The 22133-nt window shown below is 36.2% G+C and overlaps 1 protein-coding gene across 1 annotated transcript in view; it reads left to right on the forward strand.

Moving 5' to 3' along the window:
- Positions 1–14403: 14403 nt before the first annotated feature.
- The window catches only part of LOC137398277 (transient receptor potential cation channel subfamily M member-like 2), a 34494-nt gene continuing 26764 nt past the window's right edge, over positions 14404–22133 (forward strand). The window contains exons 1-7 of the mRNA XM_068084407.1: positions 14404–14436; positions 14534–14680; positions 15859–15935; positions 16651–16813; positions 18329–18509; positions 18813–18964; positions 21242–21532. Of these exons, the coding sequence (XP_067940508.1) occupies positions 14404–14436; positions 14534–14680; positions 15859–15935; positions 16651–16813; positions 18329–18509; positions 18813–18964; positions 21242–21532 (1044 nt within the window). The remainder of the gene's footprint in view (positions 14437–14533; positions 14681–15858; positions 15936–16650; positions 16814–18328; positions 18510–18812; positions 18965–21241; positions 21533–22133) is intronic.

Raw genomic sequence — 22133 nt, forward strand, 5'->3', positions numbered from 1 at the left:
TGCAACTATGATCTCAAATAATAATTATTATTATTATAAGTGGCACAAAGAATAAGTGTGTTGTTAGCTTGCCCATTACAAAACTAAAATAAAACCAAAGCTAGTAAACCGGGTCTAAAATCCATATCTCACCTTGTCAATCTGTCTATCCCCTGATGGAAAAGACGATAAGATAGCATCCGTCTTTTGCAGAGCTTTTTTATGGGGTTTAGAATAGGTCAGCGCATGTTTTAATAACTGGAAGTCGGAAGTATAATTACGCTGAGTATTCAGTTATTCATCTGAGGTTGAGTAGGGTAGATAACGGGTACAGTATCATCTGATATGTAGCCCAACACCCACTAGAAGGAGACTCGCTATCACTACACTGTAAAAATGCATATAATGACGCTTTGCCATTCTGTACACAGGTTCAGAGGTCAAATCAAAACAACAGTGATTTGAGGAAAATTTTGATTAGTAGGAGAAGATGGCAGATATTAAAGATCGAAATAGTTTGCTATTAAAAGACGATCCATTTGTTAAATGTTTGGATGTTAAATCTGGCAGAACCTGACAATGGAAATTCTTCAAGTCTGCGTTCAATAGTTATCGTGTTGCAAAAAAAATAGATTCATTAACAGAAGATGAAAAAATGCAAACATGCCTCTACTGATGGGTTTTTATTGTGTGCCTATGTATGACCAGTTTGGGTTTCCATCACTGTGGCTGCAAAGAAGACTTTAGCTAATGCCATCGAAACATTTGACAATCACATTAACGTATGAAGAATATAATCTATGAGAAAGTGAAGCTCAACAGTCTGAAGCAAGAACTTCAATAATCAATTCATCAGTTCATCATTTCTGTAGATGTGATTATGGTCAACCTATTTTCAATAACCTTGCATGAACATAAGGTTTGCAGGACAACAACCATAGTGAGTACCTGACTGACTTAGACAATCTACATGTAGATCTCAACACGTGCATATGTTTTTCATGACCACATCGCAAAATGGCCAGTGCATTGTGGGACTCAGATGCCGATGTCGACCATTCCATCAGAATTCATCTAATAAGGCTGCTTGTAAACTAAGCAGGCTGACCAAAGGACAAGTGTGAAAAATGCTGATTACTCAGACAACAAAACAGAATATGTCTAGCATACGCCTCTATGTGTCAAAAAATCGGAAGAGAGGGTCATTATGCAAAAATGGGTACTCAGTCTAAACCTATGGCTGAGCTTAAGTTTCATAACATGGAGGAAGATGTAGAGGTTATTTTTGAATGATTCATTATTACTAGAAGAACCGCCTGACACTAAGAAAGGTCGGAACATAGATTTCTGATTTCAGATGCAATGCAGCATCCATGACAGCATGTACTTTTTTACTCGCCAATGATTCTTTTTCAACATCATTGGCGAAAAAGATAAAATCACTAGCCATGTGGCCAAATCAGCAGTGAGGGAAGCCAGACACCAAAACCTCACAGCTGATCCAGACAAAGTAGCTGCTATCACCAAGTTTCCTCTTTTTAAGTCTGACAAAAGCCAAAAGTAGTTCTTTTGTTAGTAAGCTACCCAGAGAAATTCACAGCACCTTTAGCTAAAAAACCTCTACCTGCCGTCAACTGTTAGGCATAAAAAATGACTAGGTTTTGACAAAGCACATCAACCCAACCTTCGTACCTTACAACAAAAAAGTAGAAACCATGCTGTGTACAGATGCTTCATCATTTGGACTAGAAGCAGTCTTCCGGCAGCAGAAGCATGGTTCCTGATGTCTCCTAGCTTATGTTTCCACTCAGCGTTGGAAACAAAAAAAGTAAGCTCAAATAGAGAATGGAAAACTATTTATTTGTTGAGCAACTAAAAAATTCAGGTATTATTTGATTGGACGACAATTCAGATTTGCCTGAGGATGATGGCCTTTTCAAACTGTGTGCACTATATGCCAGGCAAGAAGCTAGCATGGCAGATGCTGTCTTGAGCTCGTGTAAACCAAGAGCAAGACTGCTGGAACACATTCTCATACCTGAAATGGTTCAAACTTTACCCATATAGAAAATTGGCTTGAGAGGACCAAGGGAACCATTCTGGAAAATGAGCCATCAGTTTTGATTTTTCAGTCCTAATAAGCCAGCTTACATACAAAGACTGTTGATGAGCTTTGAAAAGCTTTTAATAGAGTACTTTATGGTAGGGAATGGATTGATTTTCTACAATAACCAAATGCATATATAGCCATGAAAAGAGAAAGTACTAGCAGACATCCACCATAGTTATCAAGGAAAAGTGAAGCTTTTAAAAAGAACGGTAAAAGTTGTATAAAAAAAGTGGAACTATCACTTGAATTAGAGAAGTTGTAAAGAATTGCAGTGTCTGTGCAGCCTACCAAATGGAACACCCAAACCGTTGATGTGCACCTAGCTTCCTGATCAAGCCTGGTGGTAGCTCCAAGCATTTTGTTGAGTATGGGACTATGTCCATAGCATAAGTGCTCAACATAGACCCTTAAAGCAAAGGAATAGCACAAAGAGCAGTGCAAAAACTTTTAAAGAAAGATGTCTTCCTCAAGCATACACTTTTAAATTACAAAGATATGTATTCCTCTTCAAAATAGTTTCTCACCATGGCAATTGCTTTTGGAAGACAGACATGTCAGCGCTTTGGCCATGTTGAAGAGCTAGCCACTGAAAGTGAACACCTAAGAAATGATGAGAATGAATACTAAACGAAGCAAACAAAGATATCAGATAAAAGAGACAGTACTTGGATATAAACATGGATGTGCGAGTATGAGACCCTGTACAGCAATCCTATAATGTAACAATCCTAGCTACTCAATGGTTTGAAATTTTAGCTCAGAAGGACAATGGTCAGATTTTTTGTATTATTGGATAGAAACTTGCGTTACTCCATATCATTTGTTGCATATATATCGATCTTCCCTTGCGATGTTTATTGCACATGTTTCCTATTCAATGTTCCGATAAATATGGGATTGTTTATGTTATTACGAAGTGATGAACATATTTCACTTAGATTTTTGTATGGTCATCTTCTTCTATATATATAAATCTCAAAGTTTGTGTGTGTGCTTCAGTTTGTCCAGCTATAGCTATTAAAATATTGAAATGAAGAATCCATATCGCAGAAGATTTGATCTCGGTACCTCTCATTCACCAGGCAAATATCTTACCAATTAAGCTATGCGAGTTGCATTGAACTCTGAGGTGATATGAGCTGTTATCAGTCATCATATTACGCAACGTGACTAAAGCTTGCTCTCACGGCTCATATTGGTAAGTTTAGCAATACGGATAATAGTAAACTCAAATTAGTCATTGGCAGTGTGCCACGCTAATGGCAAATGACAAGCAACTGTATTACCTGCAACTGTTTATAAGCTGCTTTTTAAGACCCGTGCAACGCCGTGCATTCGGCTAATATAATTATATGAAGAAGGTAATATAGATACATAAAATAACAATTATTCTAATACTTACAACAACTCTAACATAGTGGTGGTGTTGTAGCCTATGCCTTATGTAATATGTATGGTACATTACCACTATCACAATTTTAATGTGCAGGCCATTGACTCGTCTTCAGAATTAAATCATTGGAAGAAAGCATATACTGATTGTATATTAGCAGTTGATTTGGCTGTAGATTCAGAAGCAGCAGAGAAGTATAAATTAGCATTCTTTAAACGTGTGAGATGCGAAGATGTTTGCGAACTTTATGGTGAAATAGTTTTTGATCACTAATTCAGAAGAGATTGCAGAAGGCCTGGAAGGTCAAAAATGAGAGGATATACTTGCCAGATTTTAGGATTAATGCAATCCTAAACCTACTGTAATTGTGACCTATTGTAATCAATTTTCATAAATATTTTTATGAAGTTATGGCTACAGATGTGTACCTAATAAAACCGAAAGGCTTAACTGAAGGATGATGTGCTTTCGGTGATCAAATAGATTATCTTATCCAGGAATAAGCTTTTTTTTGGGTTAAACGATGTTAATGTTAGAGAGAGACTGATGACAGAGCCTTAGAAAACATTAATCTCAGATTACGTTATCAGATCTGTGAGGGTCAATGAGGTCTCTAAAACTGGGGCTAACTCTGTAACTAAGTCCGATAGTTCAGAGGTTAACTATCTTGGCACAACTACTACTAGGTCTAGTGTTAATCAGAATAGCTATCATGGGTCAATTGGGGATGGTAGCCCATGTGGGAAGATAAAGAGAAAATTAAAAGTCAGCCTTCAAAACGATGCGCAATAAGTGCAATCTGTATATGAGCTAGAGCTTTAGAGGGTGATTCGAACAGTACACCTGAGGTCTACTTTGGTTGACTTTACATTTGACACTAGGGCTGAAGAACAAGGGCTTTGACACAGGGCGCATGTTTCGTGTATGAGATACACAGCACCTAAAGGCACGTAAACCTTTCAACGTAACTTGAATCGCTGTAGAACAGAACACCTGATTGTAGCCGATGGTCACTGAAATTACTGCGCTACTGTAATGTGTGTATATTGGAATTACTTGCTCTCGTGCATAGTATTTGTTGCAGGCTAAGATTTTACTTAGTTGAAGTTCTGAGGCTAAGGCAGATGATCTTGTCTCTTACTTTTGGCTCCATTAATATTCTAACATATTAATCAACCAACAACTGATACATCAAGATATTACAACTACCTGCTCGAATGTTGTCATATAACAGAACTATAAATAGCATCAGTCATTTGCTCAAACCAGTGCTGTGTGCTACAAGGCTCTGGCTCAAACTAATTATGTGTTATATATGAGCGATCTTTTTGTGGTAAGCAATACATGTAGTCATATTTTACAATGTTTCCACAAAGTATGACAGCAAGTAAACTAAATAGCAGTACACAAAATAAAAAAACTAATGAGTGATTTAATATAATAATGTAAAAATTGAAAGCGTAAAATATGTAAAAAGCAAGCTTGAGGATTGACATGGGTTTTGTTTAAACGAAAGTGGACAAATAAAAGCTCTATGAATACAGCTATGCATATCTATTACAACAGATTTCTAGTTATGAAAACACAAATATAATGCAGAAATGTTAAAATAGGTAGACTATGTGGCAAATGTTATTACAGTATTAGTAAATAGATAGGTGTAGTTTGTGTTTTGTTTTAAAAGATTGCAGAGAAAGAGTTCTTCATTTGAGTGCAGAGGCTATTAAATGAATTTAATAAGTTATTGCTGAGTTTGTTGCGGTTTATGGCAGGTAATTTAAATCTGGTCCTGGTTTTGTGATCACGGTTATGGTCTAAAAGCTATAACTGAGATATTCAGGGCGGTAATTGTTTAGTATTGTTTAGAATAAGCAGTGAGGCAGGTAAAGTAATGTGAGGGCTTGAGTAAGGAAAGAACACCAGTAGTGTTTGTTATTAAGTTGGTAGGTGGTAAGCCATGGTTTTATGGGGTAAGTTCAGGTTTTGCATGTAAGTTGCGAAGCTTTTTTGTAGCACGAACACGGTCAGACCTTTACATATGAGTACCCTTACATATGAGAAACTCAAGATATGAGCTGACTTATTAGCAAGTTTCTTTCTTGAGATATGAGTAATCTTTGAGATACAAGCATACAAGCAGATTCTTGATGGCTATTACAATATATGGTCAAGTATTCGAGAGGCCGCTTTCGAGAACAGCATCGCTTGGTCTTCTCGAATAAGTTTGAAAAAAATCTTTTAAAAGGTTGGCTAAAACTTATAGTGAACGCGAAGCAAAAACCACTTAACCGGAAACAGATGCTAAAAAATATGACAATAAAGTTGAAGAAAGTTGAGTAAAAAATTGAAACTTTGCTTCGGGGTTGTGTTTAGTAAGCTAAATTTATTGAAGTTAAACTCTAAGTTTTTACTACAGAGAGTCAAAAATGTTCACTGTACCGAACGTGTTGCTCTCAAGTCTCTCTCAGACAGTCATTATCCACATCTGTCTCAAAGCTAAAATCTCTATAGAGAATTGTATATAATAATGTTATATTTTATTGCAGATTATAACAACGAAATAGGTATCATAGGTACTGAATCACAACAATTAAAAATGTGTTTTTCCACTGCAGTATCCTGTTTAGGTGGCGTTTTTATAGTATGGTAACGGATTAATTTGTACTTAGTGATTTTACATAGGAAATAGTACCTTGAGACACGAGTAAATTGACATACGAGTTTCAGAACGCATTAAGCTTGTATGTCGAGGTATGACTGTAGAGTGTTGGTATATTTTACAGGGTTGCAGGGTAGAGCACATGAAGGCTGTATATAAGATAGGCATGGATAAAATTATAGTAATATAGTCTGGCAGTATCAAAGTTCATAAGATGGTGATTTTTATAAAACAAACGTAGGTCAGATGATATTTTATTTGAAATGAATGAGATGTGATCCAGCCATGATAGAGTCATTGATGAAAAAACCAAGTAGTTTAGAAGTAGATCGTCTTGTTAGGGTACTGTCGAATATATAAATTGTCAGAGAGAGATTCAATGGTGGGTTTACTAGGAGATAGTAAGATTTTCAGATGTTAAAGTTTCAGACATTTAATTTGTCACGCACCATACCACTGTTGGATAAGTGTTAGGTTTTCATTCATTTCAGATTGAAAACATAAAGAGTCAGCTTCGGATATAAAAAATGAGGTACTGTCAGCATCAGCATGAGGTGTGCTGTGAAGTGGTAATTTTAGTAAATCATTTATAAAAACTTTTTATGCAAGAATTGAACCTTACAGAGAGCCAGTAGCTATAGGAAGACCATCTGAGCAGATATTTTTATTTTTACACATTGGTGCCATCCTGTCAGGTATGATCTGATAGTGTCTAGAAATTTACCAATTACTCCAATGCTTGCAAGTTTTGAAATAAGAATATTGTGATTAACCATGTCAAAAGTTTTTTGTATGTCAAAAAAAATAATGACTAAAATATTTTTATTTTTTACCATGTTTGACAAAGTGGAGTAGAGATGATGAATGGTGGTGATGCAGGAGTGGTTTTTCTAAATCTTGATTGTTAGCTGCTCATAGTTTTGTTTGTAGGACTTTTACAGTGCAGTAAGTATGTAGTAAGTTTTTCGTAAATTTTAGAAAATATATTTCAGAAGAACAGATATGGGTTTATAATTAGATAAATTATTTTTACCACCACACTTGTGTCGCGGCTAACAATAACAGTTTTCCATAGTTCAGAAAATGTTGCTTTCTATATAATGGATCTATTGATTATACCTGTGAGCGGAATGATTATAAACGGCAGTGATGAGCGGATAATTCGAATTGAGATAATTATTGCCAATACAGTAAAACCTCTAATTGAAAGCCACCTTTATTTGAACGCCACTTTTATTTGACTGCCGCTATAAGGAAGGGTTGAAAAATAGAGCCCATAACGTTCCAATAGAGGTTTTACGGCACCCATCGCTTTGTCCGAACAGATGCGATGCAGTATGTTAACCACCTCAATTGTATGTATAGGTCAGATAGTGTCTGAAGCATGCGATTAGCTTCGTGGAATGGGAGTCAAAGTGTGTTCATTTTCGATGTTAAAACTTCTAGAAATGCTGGCAAAATGCTTGGTCAGCATTTCTAAGGGTAATGCACATTACTCAATGAGCATTCTAGGGTATCAGTTTCTGATGACATATCTGGATTAGTGTTATTTTTGTTAGTGTTGCGCATATTTTGCCACATCTTCTGGCTTGCTCAACTTTTGCTTCCGAAATTATGTTAGAATAATACTATTTTTCTTTTCACGTATTAGACGTGTCGTGTAATTTCTGTTTTATATTCAATCAATAATTGCTGACTGTTAGGTTTTTCTTTCTTTTCTACACTTTTTAGAACTTCGCTGTTCAACCAGGAAAAGAGTTGAGGACTTGATAAATCTGATCTTGATCTTCAAATGGTACAAGATAATTGAGTTTAGTTTAAAAGTAAATGAGTTGAGCATAGTCTCAACGGAAGGTGATTGGTGAATAGATAGCCATTCAGCTCTTTTTAATTCTTCTTGAGAAGCTTAAATTGAGATGCTTTTCCAGTCAAATTATGTTAATTTTTGACCTATTATAGGTCCTGTAGTTGAGTTGCTCAACTTACGAGATGCAAAGATCACTCATACCAGTTTTGGGACACTCGATTGATGAATGTTATTTGGTTTTGTAGTGTATATGCAGTCAATAAGTGATTCGGATACAGTGATTCGGTAAACCACTGAGGTACGTGTTAGAAAAGGCTTCGAGCATAGTTTAGAGATTTTTATAATAATACATTCGGGTAGAATGTTATCAAGATCAGGTAGCGAGATGAAGTCAATAGAAGAGTGAACATAGATGTAGGTCAAAACACATCCACCTTGCCTACCTATTCTATCTTTACGCTGTATAACATAATTAGGAACATATGACAAATTACTATCTATTAAACTATTGAACAGTGTATCAGCAATACGCAAAATTTTTAAATTGTGTTTATTGACTAGATATTCTACATCATCAACTTTATTAAGAAGTCCCTGTATGTTTACGTGAGCAATGGGTAATCCGATTAATTTAATGAACATTGTTTTGTCTATTGAGGTTTGTGTTGGCATAGATGTTTTACTCTGAAGATCATGCTTACCTAGTAAACATGATAGCCTATCATGCTTACCTAGTAAACATGATAGCCTATCATGCTTACCTAGTAAACATGATAGCCTATCATGCTTACCTAGTAAACATGATAGCCTATTATGCTTACCTAGTAAACATGATAGCCTATCATGTTTACTAGGTAAACATGATAGGCTATCATGTTTACCTAGTACACATGATAGGCTATGATGGAAAGTAATAGGCTATTTTCTACCGCTTTCTTTAGCCGGAGATCATCTTTGAATGTTAATTTCAGTGTATGTAGTGGTTGTTGGACTTTGACGAACCTAATAAATGAGGCACCAGAATATTTCACTTTCATGGCAGCAAATATTTTTGAGTCAGGTATATATATATACATTGTATATATCTTTAGGAACTCCTTTTGCCATACCGATATGGTCCAATGAGTCGTTGGGGTTGATAGGCATCATAATAGTAGAGCCACCAAAACTATAGGCTTTCCAGTCCATGGTGATCCTAGCTGCTGTCTTTGCGATTCGAGTTGTATGATAAATCTCAGATTTTATGAGTGAAATTTGTATCTGTTGACCATGTCTATTATAAGAAAACCATGGTTAACACATAATCACTATGTTTCCATGGTGAGCAGTACTGCGAAGCAGCCTCCTCCGAAGTCGAGGGGATTGTACGTTTCCATGCTGTGCAGTGGTTTTCAGCAAATTAGCCAGAGAATAGAAATTGTATAAATCGAATCGCCTGATGGAGAAATAGAATCGATCACGGATACCGAACGTCATAAACGGTCTTTTTATGATTCTGTCGTCATTATACTTTTATTTACAATACACATTCACAAGGTTTTACAAACCTTAACACACTTTTTACAAAGTAATATATTTTTAATAAGTATTTTTAAGTAATATATTATTTATACGTTAATTTAGGACTTGCGCCACCTATTTTTCGAAAAGTGTTGGCATCGATAACAAAGTCCAGGAAAGTAATCACTTCATCATCCTCGTGAATGCAGACCATAATTAAATTTAGGTGAAAGAAGATCGGAAGAATAGGAAAAAACAAGATTAGCAGGACAACCTTTGTACTAGTTTATGGCCCTCGAAGAATCCGTATCCACGGCATGAGAGCTATGCACAGCCACTGCGCAGTTGCTGTTTCTTTGCTGCGAATTTGCACTGGCTTCGCACTGATCAGTGCGCAGTGTTTTCAGTGCGAAGACGCCGTTTCCACGATTCGAAGATAGCGCAACTCCGAAGCACTGCGCATCATGGAAACATAGTGTATGTACGCCATACCATGTCTTTTTAGCGTGCTTAAATTGATTTTTGCCGATGTTCTCGGCACTGCTGCCTACGACAATGTAATTTTTAGGTTTAAATATTGCAGATTTTGTACTTGATTTGAATTGACTGTTTCTGTTGGCAGTCGGTGTAATAGTAGCATAGCCAGTTGTAGAATTTATCATAGGATTCCTAATGGTATGAGTATATTTGTTGATTAGCAGATATTGGAGGCATATTGTATGTAAGTGTCTTGATTCGGAGGTTGTTTTTGCGGAGTATATACATTGGCATATACAGTGAAACATGGATAACTCGCCCTCGGATATATCGAACACATGGTTAACTCGAATGGATTTGCTTGGTCCATTCTCATGCAATGATAAATGGCTTTATATAACTCAACCTCGGCACCGTTAACTCGAACAGTTTTTTGCCGAATTCACAAATGTGGTTTCCGTTCAATTTATTTCGAAGGAGTTTCCACTAATCGCGGAGCTGAGACTACTCTGCTTTCTTAACGAAAGCGCTTTTTATACGCGTATAGTGTACATATAATTTCCCCCGTACCGTATAATGGAACTGAAAAAGAAATCGTATAAAAATGATTAATAGGGTCGCTAAGACGTTCGCTTAGTTACGGCCAAGCTATAAACGTTAGAAGGTATTAGCGATAAAAATTTAATAAAGATAGACACAGCATGCAAAATACATATTGTAACAGTGATTATATGCAGATACATAAAGATAAAATGTCACAAATAGGCTCGTGGCTTGGGGTCCGCTACAACAGACATCCGCTTTACGATGGCATCACGCAAGCAAAGAAAAGCGTGGAAACCTTCTGACAAACTTAAAGTACTCGAGGTAATCGAAGCAGGACAAAAGCTATCAGCATTATCAAAAAGAGAAAATCTTCCAAAAAGTACAGTGTCAACTTGGATTAAACAAAAAGAAAGAATAAGATCGTTATGTGATCAAAATTCATCAAGGCTAAGAGATCGTTCAACGTCGCACGATGATTTGGATGGTATATTATTGACTTGGTTTAGACAAGTGCGTAGTGAAGGGCCAATCGATGGGCCAATTTTGTCAGAAAAGGCTAACAAGTTTTTAAGGACTATAATAACTGTTTAAAATCTATTTCTACAATAAGTCACACTGTTGATCTTTGTCAAAAAAATACCTTGTCACAGACTACACTCGATAAGTTTTTTTAAATGAAACAACTGATCAGATGTAAAGCATGCTTTTTTGCATTGGTCATGAATGTTTACTTATGTCGTTTTAAAAATTATCAGAAAGAATAGATATTTTTCTATTGGGCTGAGATTTGTTTGCAGTTTTAGGTGATGTGACTGACAAGACGTTTTAAGATTAAAATTGGCAAAATTGATCTTGAGTAAAACACTCAGAAGAAAAAATGTCTTCTGAGCGTTTTAACCGCGATTAGGTTTTGCCAATTTTAATCTGAAAAAAGTTCTGGCAGTCTCATCACCTAAAACAACACACAAATCACAAGTGTATAAAAATATCTATACTTTCTGATAAATACTTAAAACTCTACATCAGATGCCCTTTAACTTGCAACAAACAACCTATACTTTATTTTTATATATACATGTAGTTTGTATATGTATCTACTGATAAATACATTCACTTGTGACTGTGCTCTGATAACTTGAACGCTCTGATAAACTCAAACACTTTCGCTCAGTCCCGTGAAGTTTGAATTATCCATGTTTCACTGTATTTGATTTTTTTGTATCAGTGAGCTGAAACATTAAAGCCATGATTTTGGTTTCAAGCTCTTCCAGCTTTGTACAACTAGATGACGGTACATTATTGTTTTGTGTTTATAGCTGATTTTCTACCGTACAGATTCGTTCAGTCGGCTGACAGACCACCTTTGAACAGTTACTACAGGAGTCAGCATCAGCAGGTTTTGTAATAGTGCGACTATCTAGCAGACTCATGTTGTTCATTGTGGAGTTGAGGATGGGAACAGAATCTTCCTTAACATAGTGGGCAAAAGAGCTGTACTTTGATTTGTCTAGCATAAATTCTCTAGCTTTAACTAAAGAGGTAACGCCTTTGAAGTACTGTCCGCTAAAACGGTAGACTTACATTTCTGCTCAGTTCCAATTATCACATATACCAGGCTTGTGACCAACAGCCACTGCATAATAATGAGTACTCGTAGATCTTCCTTTCGTTTCATTCACATTTAGACTGTCAGCAATTATTGCAACACCCGCAGCCGGCATTTATAGAAAAACGTAATATGTAATATTTACAGAATTTATATTGGAGTTAAAAGTTTAAGTATAACATGATTTACCTAATTTGTACATTTGTTTTTAATAACAGATAATTGATTGCGATAATCTGTGTGCAACACATGTAAGTTATTCCACTGAGATAGAATGTTTCAGCTAAATTTTGAAATGTAATAAATAACACTACAGGCACTACAGTTTTTACCATATTCGCAGTGAGTGCTTTGTATGAGATTTTTAAAATACAGTATCTGAAATTTAGCTGAATCAGAAACATGAAGCAGGGTAGCTCTGATCCCTGTGGTATTCTGCAAGATTTGGGAGAATCAACAACTATGTGACTAATTTACTATGGTAGTTCAAAGTCAAAGAGCAAGACTGAAAGACTACCTTTATTCGTTTTACTGCGAAAGCTACAATTTTGAAGCTCCAAAGAAACTATTGAATTTCCCGCGCGTTGACGAAGAGATTAACCAATCAAAATATACACTAAATATTTCAATAGAAAGGACCAAGTCGGTGACTCAACTAGGGTTGTCGAACTCAAAACTAGTTCACTCTTTACTTTCGTCTACAAAAGAGCCGAACGCTATACGCGAACTTGTTCCGACCAATCATAGCTACGTAAGGTATAAGATGCCGTGCATATTTATTTATCGCTATAGATACATGTCGCATAAGGCAGCTATCGACATGGCGTTTCTCATCAACTAGTTTTGCCAGTAGTTTTTCTCTGAAGCAAGGTTAGTGATAGCTTTCGATTTTTTTACTAAAGCTAATGTAATTATATGCATTAACGTTGTGAAAATGCAATTTTACTTCACGAGTTATTTACTAATTTGTAGGAAGGTCGAAACCTATCTAGAGGACCTAAAATTCAAATTTACCTTTCGTTCAACAGATATGTTTTGAACTAATTTATGCTAAGTTTATGAACTGTGTGAAAATTAATTCTTTTTAAATAGTTTTGCAGAATGCCGTATTTTCAAATTGTGGCTAGTTTTGTGACTACCGAAGTTAGTAGGCAGTCTGCTTTGACCCGTCGACTACTTTGACTTGCAAATGGGTTCTGAATACAAATGAAGTCTAAACCAGTTTTGCTTTTGTGAAAACAAGTTGGCTAGTTGCTTATTAGGACTGTTTGTGTGTCAAGCCTTACAATAAGAGAGGAGCAGGCAGAAAGCATTTGAATACATGGACTGTCAAATGCACCCAAGTGGATTGCTGAAATGAGTATTGAATGATAACAATTAGGGCCTACCCAAACAGTTCTACTTTTAAATGTACGAGGGTGTAAAATATGTACATTATGTGTATGCATAGAACTGAGCAAATGTTAATAATGTACTGTAGTACTAGCATTCTTTAAGATAGTTAATTCTAATTTAGTTCAATGTAGCCTTCGGTTATTCATTTCTTCTTTTCCCAAAACATGAGATCGTGGATGTTTACATGGGTACAGTAATTCTTGAATTCACCCTTACCCTTGTGCTCATCCTTGTGTAGTATTAACCGGCTAATTAGGCTAAGGCTGAACTTGGCAAATCCATAACGCTATTATAGTTATCAGAAAAAATCAATACCTGCTTATTGAAAGAGGTTTTTGAGTGTTCTTTTATCCGTTAGTCTAAAATTATGTGTGAAATAATTATGTAAAATGTAGTCAAATAAATACAACGTATGAATTAACAAAAATTGGATTATAAGAACCATAATTGGAGGTGAAACAGAAAAGTCTTTACAGTCAAAAATGCTAGAATGTATATATTTTTTGAGTTATTTGCTCAACAAACTGCAATTAAAGATTGCTTGTGATGCTAGAAGTTATGAAAGCAATGTGTTAATGAGCTTAGATGTTGTTAATTCTTATATAAGTTCCAGTAACATATCGCTCTAAGGTTACATTGTTATTTATTGGGTAAGAAGGTTGGTTTGGAAAACTGCAACAGTCAATTCTAAAAGGCTGCATATCAAATCATGAAAATATGCGTGCGGGACAACAAGTAGTTTTATTATCATGAGCTACAATGCTTTACCTACTTGTCAATTATTAATACATCTGTTGTAAACAGGGAATCTATATTTGCTCATTTCTGAAGGATTTTATAGATTTAAATGTCTTTACCGATAAATAACAAAAAAACTCTGTTTGAAGGAAGCCTGAGCATTCTAAGCGAATGAGAGAATAGTGGTGTAAAGATGGCAGATCAGGCTCATGCCCATCGGGATGCAGTAAGTAATGAATAATTTTAAAAAATTGTAACCAGTCTATTGTGATTTAGCAAGGGTTTTACAGTGCATTATGCTTTCTCAAAAAAATTTCTTGAAGGCCTTAAAAAGAACTAAGAATACAGCTGCACTGATAGGACACCTGGACACAGCTACCACTGTTAATGAACTCGGCAGTTCAGCCGTGACTGCCAATCCTGCTAGCGTGGAGCTGTCAATGCAAAAGAGGCAGCACATCGGTGATAAGGTAAACCATGATGCCTCTTATTCAAAATCAATTGACACCAGACTCAAGTCTCCTCATTGACTTATCTAGTTATACCTGCATATGATTCCCTTAGAGCAAGATGTTAGCTAAATATCAACTGATGCCATGTGCATTTGTGAAGTCAAGTTACTGGGCTCTTGTACAATTTATGACGGTATCGCTCATCTCCACGTCTAGCCTGATACATCAATAATCCTTAGTTCATTGTCAGATTCTTGGCTTTATATCTTCGTATTGCAACCTCGGAGAGGGCTATGGTATACAGCCTTTGTCTTTCCATTTCCTCAGTATTCTTTTATTGTCGTTAAATGACTGCCATGCTATTGCCAAGATTGCAGTCCAAGTATTTTTAAATGTCAAAGGCAAACAATGGCAACTTTTCTCTCCTTCTACTCTCTGCTGCAAAAGTATTTTGCACAATAAAGCCTCACATCTTTAAATAGATCATAAATTACATATTTGTCTGCTTTTGGGAAGGAGATTGTCTACTTATGTAGTCTTCTCCCAGCATTTGAAGTTTTAAATGCACAAACAAATTTTTCATGAATTGTCCAAACTTGCGGTCATTGCATCAATCTAGATTCGACTAAATACTGTCTCCCTTTTCTACATTCTCAACAGTGTTTTGCACCCAATACCACCTAGAGTTTTTTTAGTGACCACAGGCTATCGTCTTAGCCTGTGATGATTGCTAAGGGAACCCTGTGATCGCAGCTTGTAAAATTTACTCTGCTATCCATGTTTACAGTGGCTAGCATATAGCCATCGATTTCAAAAATACGTTATTATCTCAATCATTTTATTAATCAATTATTAATCATATCTTATCAACAACATAAATATCTGATTGACCTCTGCATGTTCGACTGTGTGTGAAGATGATTTTTAGAAGAATGTAAGATCATTATATAAGTGGATTATACACAGCCACTTGGATTTGAGTCTTAGAAGCACTTTTTGCATTTTGATGTTTTTCAAACACTCAGACAATAATCACTGATAGGCTTCATTTTACTCTTAGGTCTTAAATATTTTATAAAGAATGAGAACACAATTCCTCAATTAATCAGAAGAGCAAGTGGTCATCAATGTTAAGCTGAATAATGCCCTTTTCATTTACATTACTTGGTCACCATTTGCTTTGCTTTTGTTAACAGGAAAAAGAAAGAAAATGGATTCGAAATAACATCAAAATGAAGCTCTGCTCTAGCTTCCGACCAACACCAAAAGACAAGTATGGGTTTTTTTGTAACGAGTGTTCGAAATCAGAGATACTTTTCTCTTTGTTGCCAGTTTTGCCATTTAAGATATGTCATTGTAGTATGACTACGTTAGTGTAGAACTTGCCAGACCTATTCTGATTGTCATAAATAGTTGGGAGAACGCTGAACTGGAGTAACTCATAAGAATGATTGACTCTAGCAAATGAGAAAATTGCTAAAGTTGCCTGTACGAGTGTGCCATATTCATGCGGCACACATGGATATGGCACACACGTGGTGTTATATCACGGTGGGGTATTAACGCAGCTGTTATTGGTTAGTCATCCATAGTATGTATTTAAAGTAAAACCTTTGTTAGTAGTAAAATCTGATTGGCTACTAGTGCAAGGCTAATGGATTGAAAGAGATCTTGTAGACAATGACTCATTAACACACAGTAAAATCATTAATAAATTTTATAATATAGAACTGCATGCAATATATCAACACGTCTAAACATGGTAAAAGCCTAAAAACTGTTTTTCTGGTTGTTGTTTTTGTCAAGTATTACTCATGCACAGAGGTAGCATAACTCCCTCTTTATTCACTATTAGCCGGATGACAAAGCTGATAAACATTTTGATGAGGGATTTTGAGGTGTTATTCAAGAGTCGTCTCTGTAAATCATCGACTGGTTGCTGAGAGCTAAAAGGTAGCAAGGATTGTTGTGAATGGAGTATATTGTAGAGAAATCTGTCAGTGTGGAAGAAGGAAGGCAAAGGACCACACACCTGAGGCTCTCGTTAATACCAGTGAAGCATCATGGAGTGCTGATATGGATGACTGCGTTGAGACTTTACCAACTGCTGCTTATGGAGAGATCGAGTTTCCGAATGCTAACATCGCTAAGGTGTATACACTCTATCAGTTATAATCCTTTTATCACGGCTGACATCTGTATTTATAGATGACTCAGGGATATCGTGATCGCAGTTGTGAGCAGATTATAGTAGCGTCACACGCTGACTCTCTCAGTTTCCTGTTATAGCGGTACTATGTACAGTAAATACTCCTACAATGTAAATAATCCATTTTCAAAACATTTATGGTACAGGAATTTTATGTTATACTGACAACAGTAAACTGATAACAGTAAAATTTATGTAAAATGCCTAATTCATTCTAAGATCTTCCCAAACTCATCCCTTTGGTCCTTCACACAAAAAAATTAGACTGAAATTTTTAATTTGATAACTGTACCGTAACTGTAGTATTATAGGTTTGTATTGATAACTTTTGACATTTTTCTCAGTTTTTTCTCAGTTCCTGGTCCATGATTGCGGTAATTTTACAATAAGTTATGGAGAATGCACACTTTCAATGTTAATTTACCTCGAGTTTTTTTTAATTCTAGACAGCAAGGTGTATGTTGCAAAAGAAAAACAATAAAAGTGTTTTATATGTCTAAAGTAAAGTAAGTCAAAAATATAACTTGACTATAATAAGAGCGGTGTCTATCTTTCCATCCGTCTATCTGTCGAAGAGGTTCAAGCTTATAATAAAAGATAGCTTTCTACGATACTCCGACTCAGATGGACACTCATGCCAAATAATCACGCATCTACTTATTATCCGTGCTTTACCGACAGACCTGACGATTTCTCATGGCGAATTAGTTTGTTTAGGTTCTGCATAGTATATATATGGTAATAGAGCTTATATGGTATATATGGTAATGACCTTACATGTCATTTTCTCTCTCAAGAGTGGCAAGAGAAAAAGCGATATTTTTAAGACTGACGACGAGATGTGAGTTATTCACATCAAATTTGAAAACTTGCGCTGACTTAACATTTCATGTTGTATGGAATTTTTATGCAGTACAAAACAAACACTCTACACAAATTATTTACACTATGTAGAATTTACGTTATAGGAAGTATACTGTTCTAGGTTATGCTTGATAATCATAACTACTCCTTAGCGTGAATGAAATGCATTTCTGATTATTGTACCATTCTGCTGGCAATTAGTACGGTCTAACTAATACCATACATATTATTATGTACAGTAATACATATATGATATTACGTATTTATGTAATATTATGCACATACATAAATATTATTGTATTTATGTACAATATTATGATTATATAATATTATATTAGGTACATACTATTACGTATGTACATACGTCACATTATGTATGGTAGATTTATAATATTATGTGTTATGTTATAAATGATACAGTAAATTGGGTATGTGCCATACCATGCATTAAATAGGTGTATGACTCATACGGTATATGATTCATCTCCTAAAACATTTCCTGAACTGAGCAACTGAATCAACTCACTGAACCAACTAGTGAGTTGGTTCAGTGGTATTTAAAAGTAGTGATTCCCTAACATGTTTATTCGCAGTTTATTCGAGTTGCTGACGACACTGAGATGGATGAGATGATGTACTTGCTCAAAGAGATCTGGGGTCTGCAGAGTCCCAATCTTCTCATCTCTGTCACTGGCGGTGCTAAGCACATCTCCATGTCTAAGACACTCAAGGATGCATTTAAGCAGGGTCTCCTCAAAACAGCCCAAACTACAGGTACGGTTTTAGGCCTGCATGAGAGTGGACAAGTCTAGCTTAAATGATTTAATGTATAGCTTCAGTCTCGCCCATCACCCTTGAACAATGTAATTGGTTAGTATAAATGAAGTCTAAATTTGTATGTTTACTAACATTACCCCGGTAGCCGGAGCTGACCTGTAGTTCACCTCTTGGGTGAAAATATCGGGGGCAAGAAAGGGTTGTACCGCATGCACGTTTAAAATTTGATCATTTTGGTATATTGTTGGAATCTGTGTGTGACAAATACTGGTAACAGGCTGGCTGGTGTGAACATTGTAGGGGCATGGATCTTGTCTGGAGGCAACAATGATGGAGTGATGAAGTATGTCGGGGAAGCTGTAAATATGATTCAGTCTAGTCGAAAAGTTGTCGCATTTGGCATTGCCCCGTGGGGCTGTGTAGCCAATAAGAAAGATCTGTCTTCCGCAGAGGTGTGTATGAACGATTATGCTTTCGTATTTGCCATTACTTACATCTGCCTTAATATAGACATTTTAGTATATTGACGCTTAGGGACTATTAGTTTGTGTTTAGATGTTGCCATGGTGACACATGTATAGACCAATGCATTCTTATGATGCTGGTTTTTGATATTATAATGAGAGTTGTTTACTCAGTGCTAACAATTACGTATAGTCTAAAGACTCTATTCATGCTGATAGGGCTAGTAGATAAGTTGCTGTAGAGTTTAGCTGCCTGTGTCAGCAGATATTTACCCATTCAATCAAAACTGCTGTCAGGCAAACAAACTCTATATTAGCAATAGCGGTGCTGATCACATAATTTTATGAATAAGAGCGATTCAAGGAATAGCAATTTAATTCTAGCGTATAATTCATTGGGAAACACTACAAGTTCTCATAAGCTATCTTCATCAACCAAAGTCATTTTGGTTTTAATCAGTGAAATATCGCTTGCTTGTCACTTGTGTAGTGGTAGCACTCAGGAGTGTTGAACGGTAGGTCAGTGGTTCAAGTCCTGCTGCAGAATGTCAAAAATGGCATCTTATTAAATTGCTCGTGCGCAAAGAAAAATTCCTGACAAAAACCTGAGGCAAGCAATGGGAAACCGACTACCTCAGTATCTTTAAAAAAAAATCAAAAAAAGTCTGATTCAAGCTATTGGAGAGAATCATAACATGAGAGACTTGCCTCTTTCCTAATTAACAACACTGATTTGGTGATCTGTCGGTATCCAAAAAAGTCTATTTGTTTTCAAGTCAAGTCACCTAATAAATGAACAATTTAAAAACAAAGCCTACTTTAGGCTACAAGGTCTTAGAAGTATTCGGTGAAGCTTTGTGATCCTACAAACTAGTGAATGAAAATGACATTGCGCAAGAAAGGCTATTGATGCTGAATATGACGCGTTACAGTATTTGTTTGCACTGCAAATTCTTCTCACTTGGTCTTTTGTTATATTCTTTTGAAATATTGATCAAAGTATTATTATTGGTTCCGTTTCTCATCGCGACTGAACAAACCACTGATCGTTGATGCAATTGGGAGTTGCAGTAGCCTGTGTTTCACTTGTAAGAATAGCCTATATAAGAATTCTAGAATAGCTGTACAATCTATGACTTGATATGCATGATAATCAATTCTTCAGCTTCCATTAAGGTCTGCCATTGTTAGTAATAATAGCTTGCAAATGACATAAGAATACAATAGGTTTAGCGTGCACCTTCTAACCTTGTATCTCTATGTTTCTTTTGGCTAAATTACTACATTTTAACTGCCTGACTCTAGTCTGCAAACTACCTCTCTGCAACAACTTGTGACTGTATTTTTGTTTCTTTCTACTGCTATGTCCATATGAAATTGTTCATTTCCACCACAACAGCTTAAAGCAAGGACTTCATATTAGGTATGGCGGTCATTTCTGCTAATAGTACAGTGGGCCTACAATTAATTGTGTTTTATGGTTTTCTCTTCATTAACTGTGCATTGCGACTTTGATAATCAAAAATATTAGGTCTCTCATCAACTTCAAAACATTGCTTTGTAAATGTAACGTCAAACAATTTCATGTGCTAGGCAATGTGTGTTCCGATAGCTTTATTTTTAAAGTAAATTACTCACTTTAGCTCACAGTAAGTTAAAGTATTCTCTCGTCAAGGCCTCAGTAGGGAGTAAGCTAGATCACTCTTCCTTCTAGGCCTTAATGGTTGGGGGGTTGAGTATTGCTCCTACAAGGCCTCGGTAGTTAGTGAAGTAGAGTACCCTCCCTACAAGGCCTCGGTAGTTAGTGAATTAGAGTACTCTCCCTACAAGGCCTCGGTAGTTAGTGAATTAGAGTACCTTCCCTACAAGGTCTCAATAGTTAGTGAATTAGAGTACCCTCCCTACAAGCCCTCGTTAGTTAGTGAATTAAAATACTCTCCCTACAAGGCCTCGGTAGTCAAAGAGTTAGAGTACCCTCCCTACAAGGCCTCAGTAGTCAAAGCGTTAGAGTACCTCCTTACAAGGTCTCACTAAGATTTGTAAACTCGCTGTTGGACCTTCTCAGCAAGATGTTGTCAAATATCATAGATGTCAATGTAGATGTTATTTACATATAAACTAAGTTGACAGACAAATTTTATCGGTTACAAAGCTGTTTGACCTGCTAATGCCAGCCAGTCTTTTTGTTAATCACTCAAATTATTGTGTGCCAACGAACATTTTTAAAACCTTCATGATTGAATCAGGTTGAATCTACTTTTACAGGGTGTATGGCCAGCATTTTATGAACTCAGGGATGAGGTGTACAACAGTGGCTCAAAAAACGCCAACCTTGACCCAAACCATACACACTTCTTTCTAGTTGACAATGGCACCTACAGCAAGTTTGGCACAGAAATAGGCTTTAGAGGTGTTTTAGAGAAGCATATCTCTGAGACAGTGACAGATGCGGATGCTAAAGTTCCTGTAGTGTGTGTGGTAGTTGAAGGAGGCCCCGGAACGCTGACAACTGTCAGAGCTGCTATAGACAATGCCACACCCGTTGTCATCCTCGACGTAAGTGTTTTCCGCACCGCAAGCGCCTGTCGTGAGTGGCTGCAACCATTGTATCAGCTCAACACGCAAGCAAAATATTGCTTTAGACAACTACAGATTTGGAGATATTTCTGTAGAAGCGTGATAACTTTTAAATTTAGTCATTGACAATATACTTACCGGTAGTTTGTCAATTTCAGTAGTTCATAAAAGAACTTAACTTTTTCAAAGGACTTGCAATACAAAATAATGGCCTAAAAATATTACACATACGCGTAACAAAAGGCTTTGGTAAAAAATACTTTTAATGAACTATAGCATGTTTGGGTGTAAAAACATAACTTTACAGTTGAACTATAGCATGTTTGGGTGTAAAAACATAACTTTACAGTTGAACTATAGCATGTTTGGGTGTAAAAACATAACTTTACAGTTGAACTATAGCAAGTGTTAGTGTAAAAACATAACTTTACAGTTGCTTTTCTTTTATAATGACTAGTACCCTGGCAGTTCTGTGTGCCGTGAGAGATCTCTATTATATATACTAGTACCCTAGCAGTTCTGTGTGCCGTGAGAGATCTCTATTATATATACTAGTAGCCTGGCAGTTCTGTGTGCCGTG

This window comes from Watersipora subatra, chromosome 1 (assembly GCF_963576615.1).
Source record: "Watersipora subatra chromosome 1, tzWatSuba1.1, whole genome shotgun sequence".
Taxonomy (NCBI): domain Eukaryota; kingdom Metazoa; phylum Bryozoa; class Gymnolaemata; order Cheilostomatida; family Watersiporidae; genus Watersipora; species Watersipora subatra.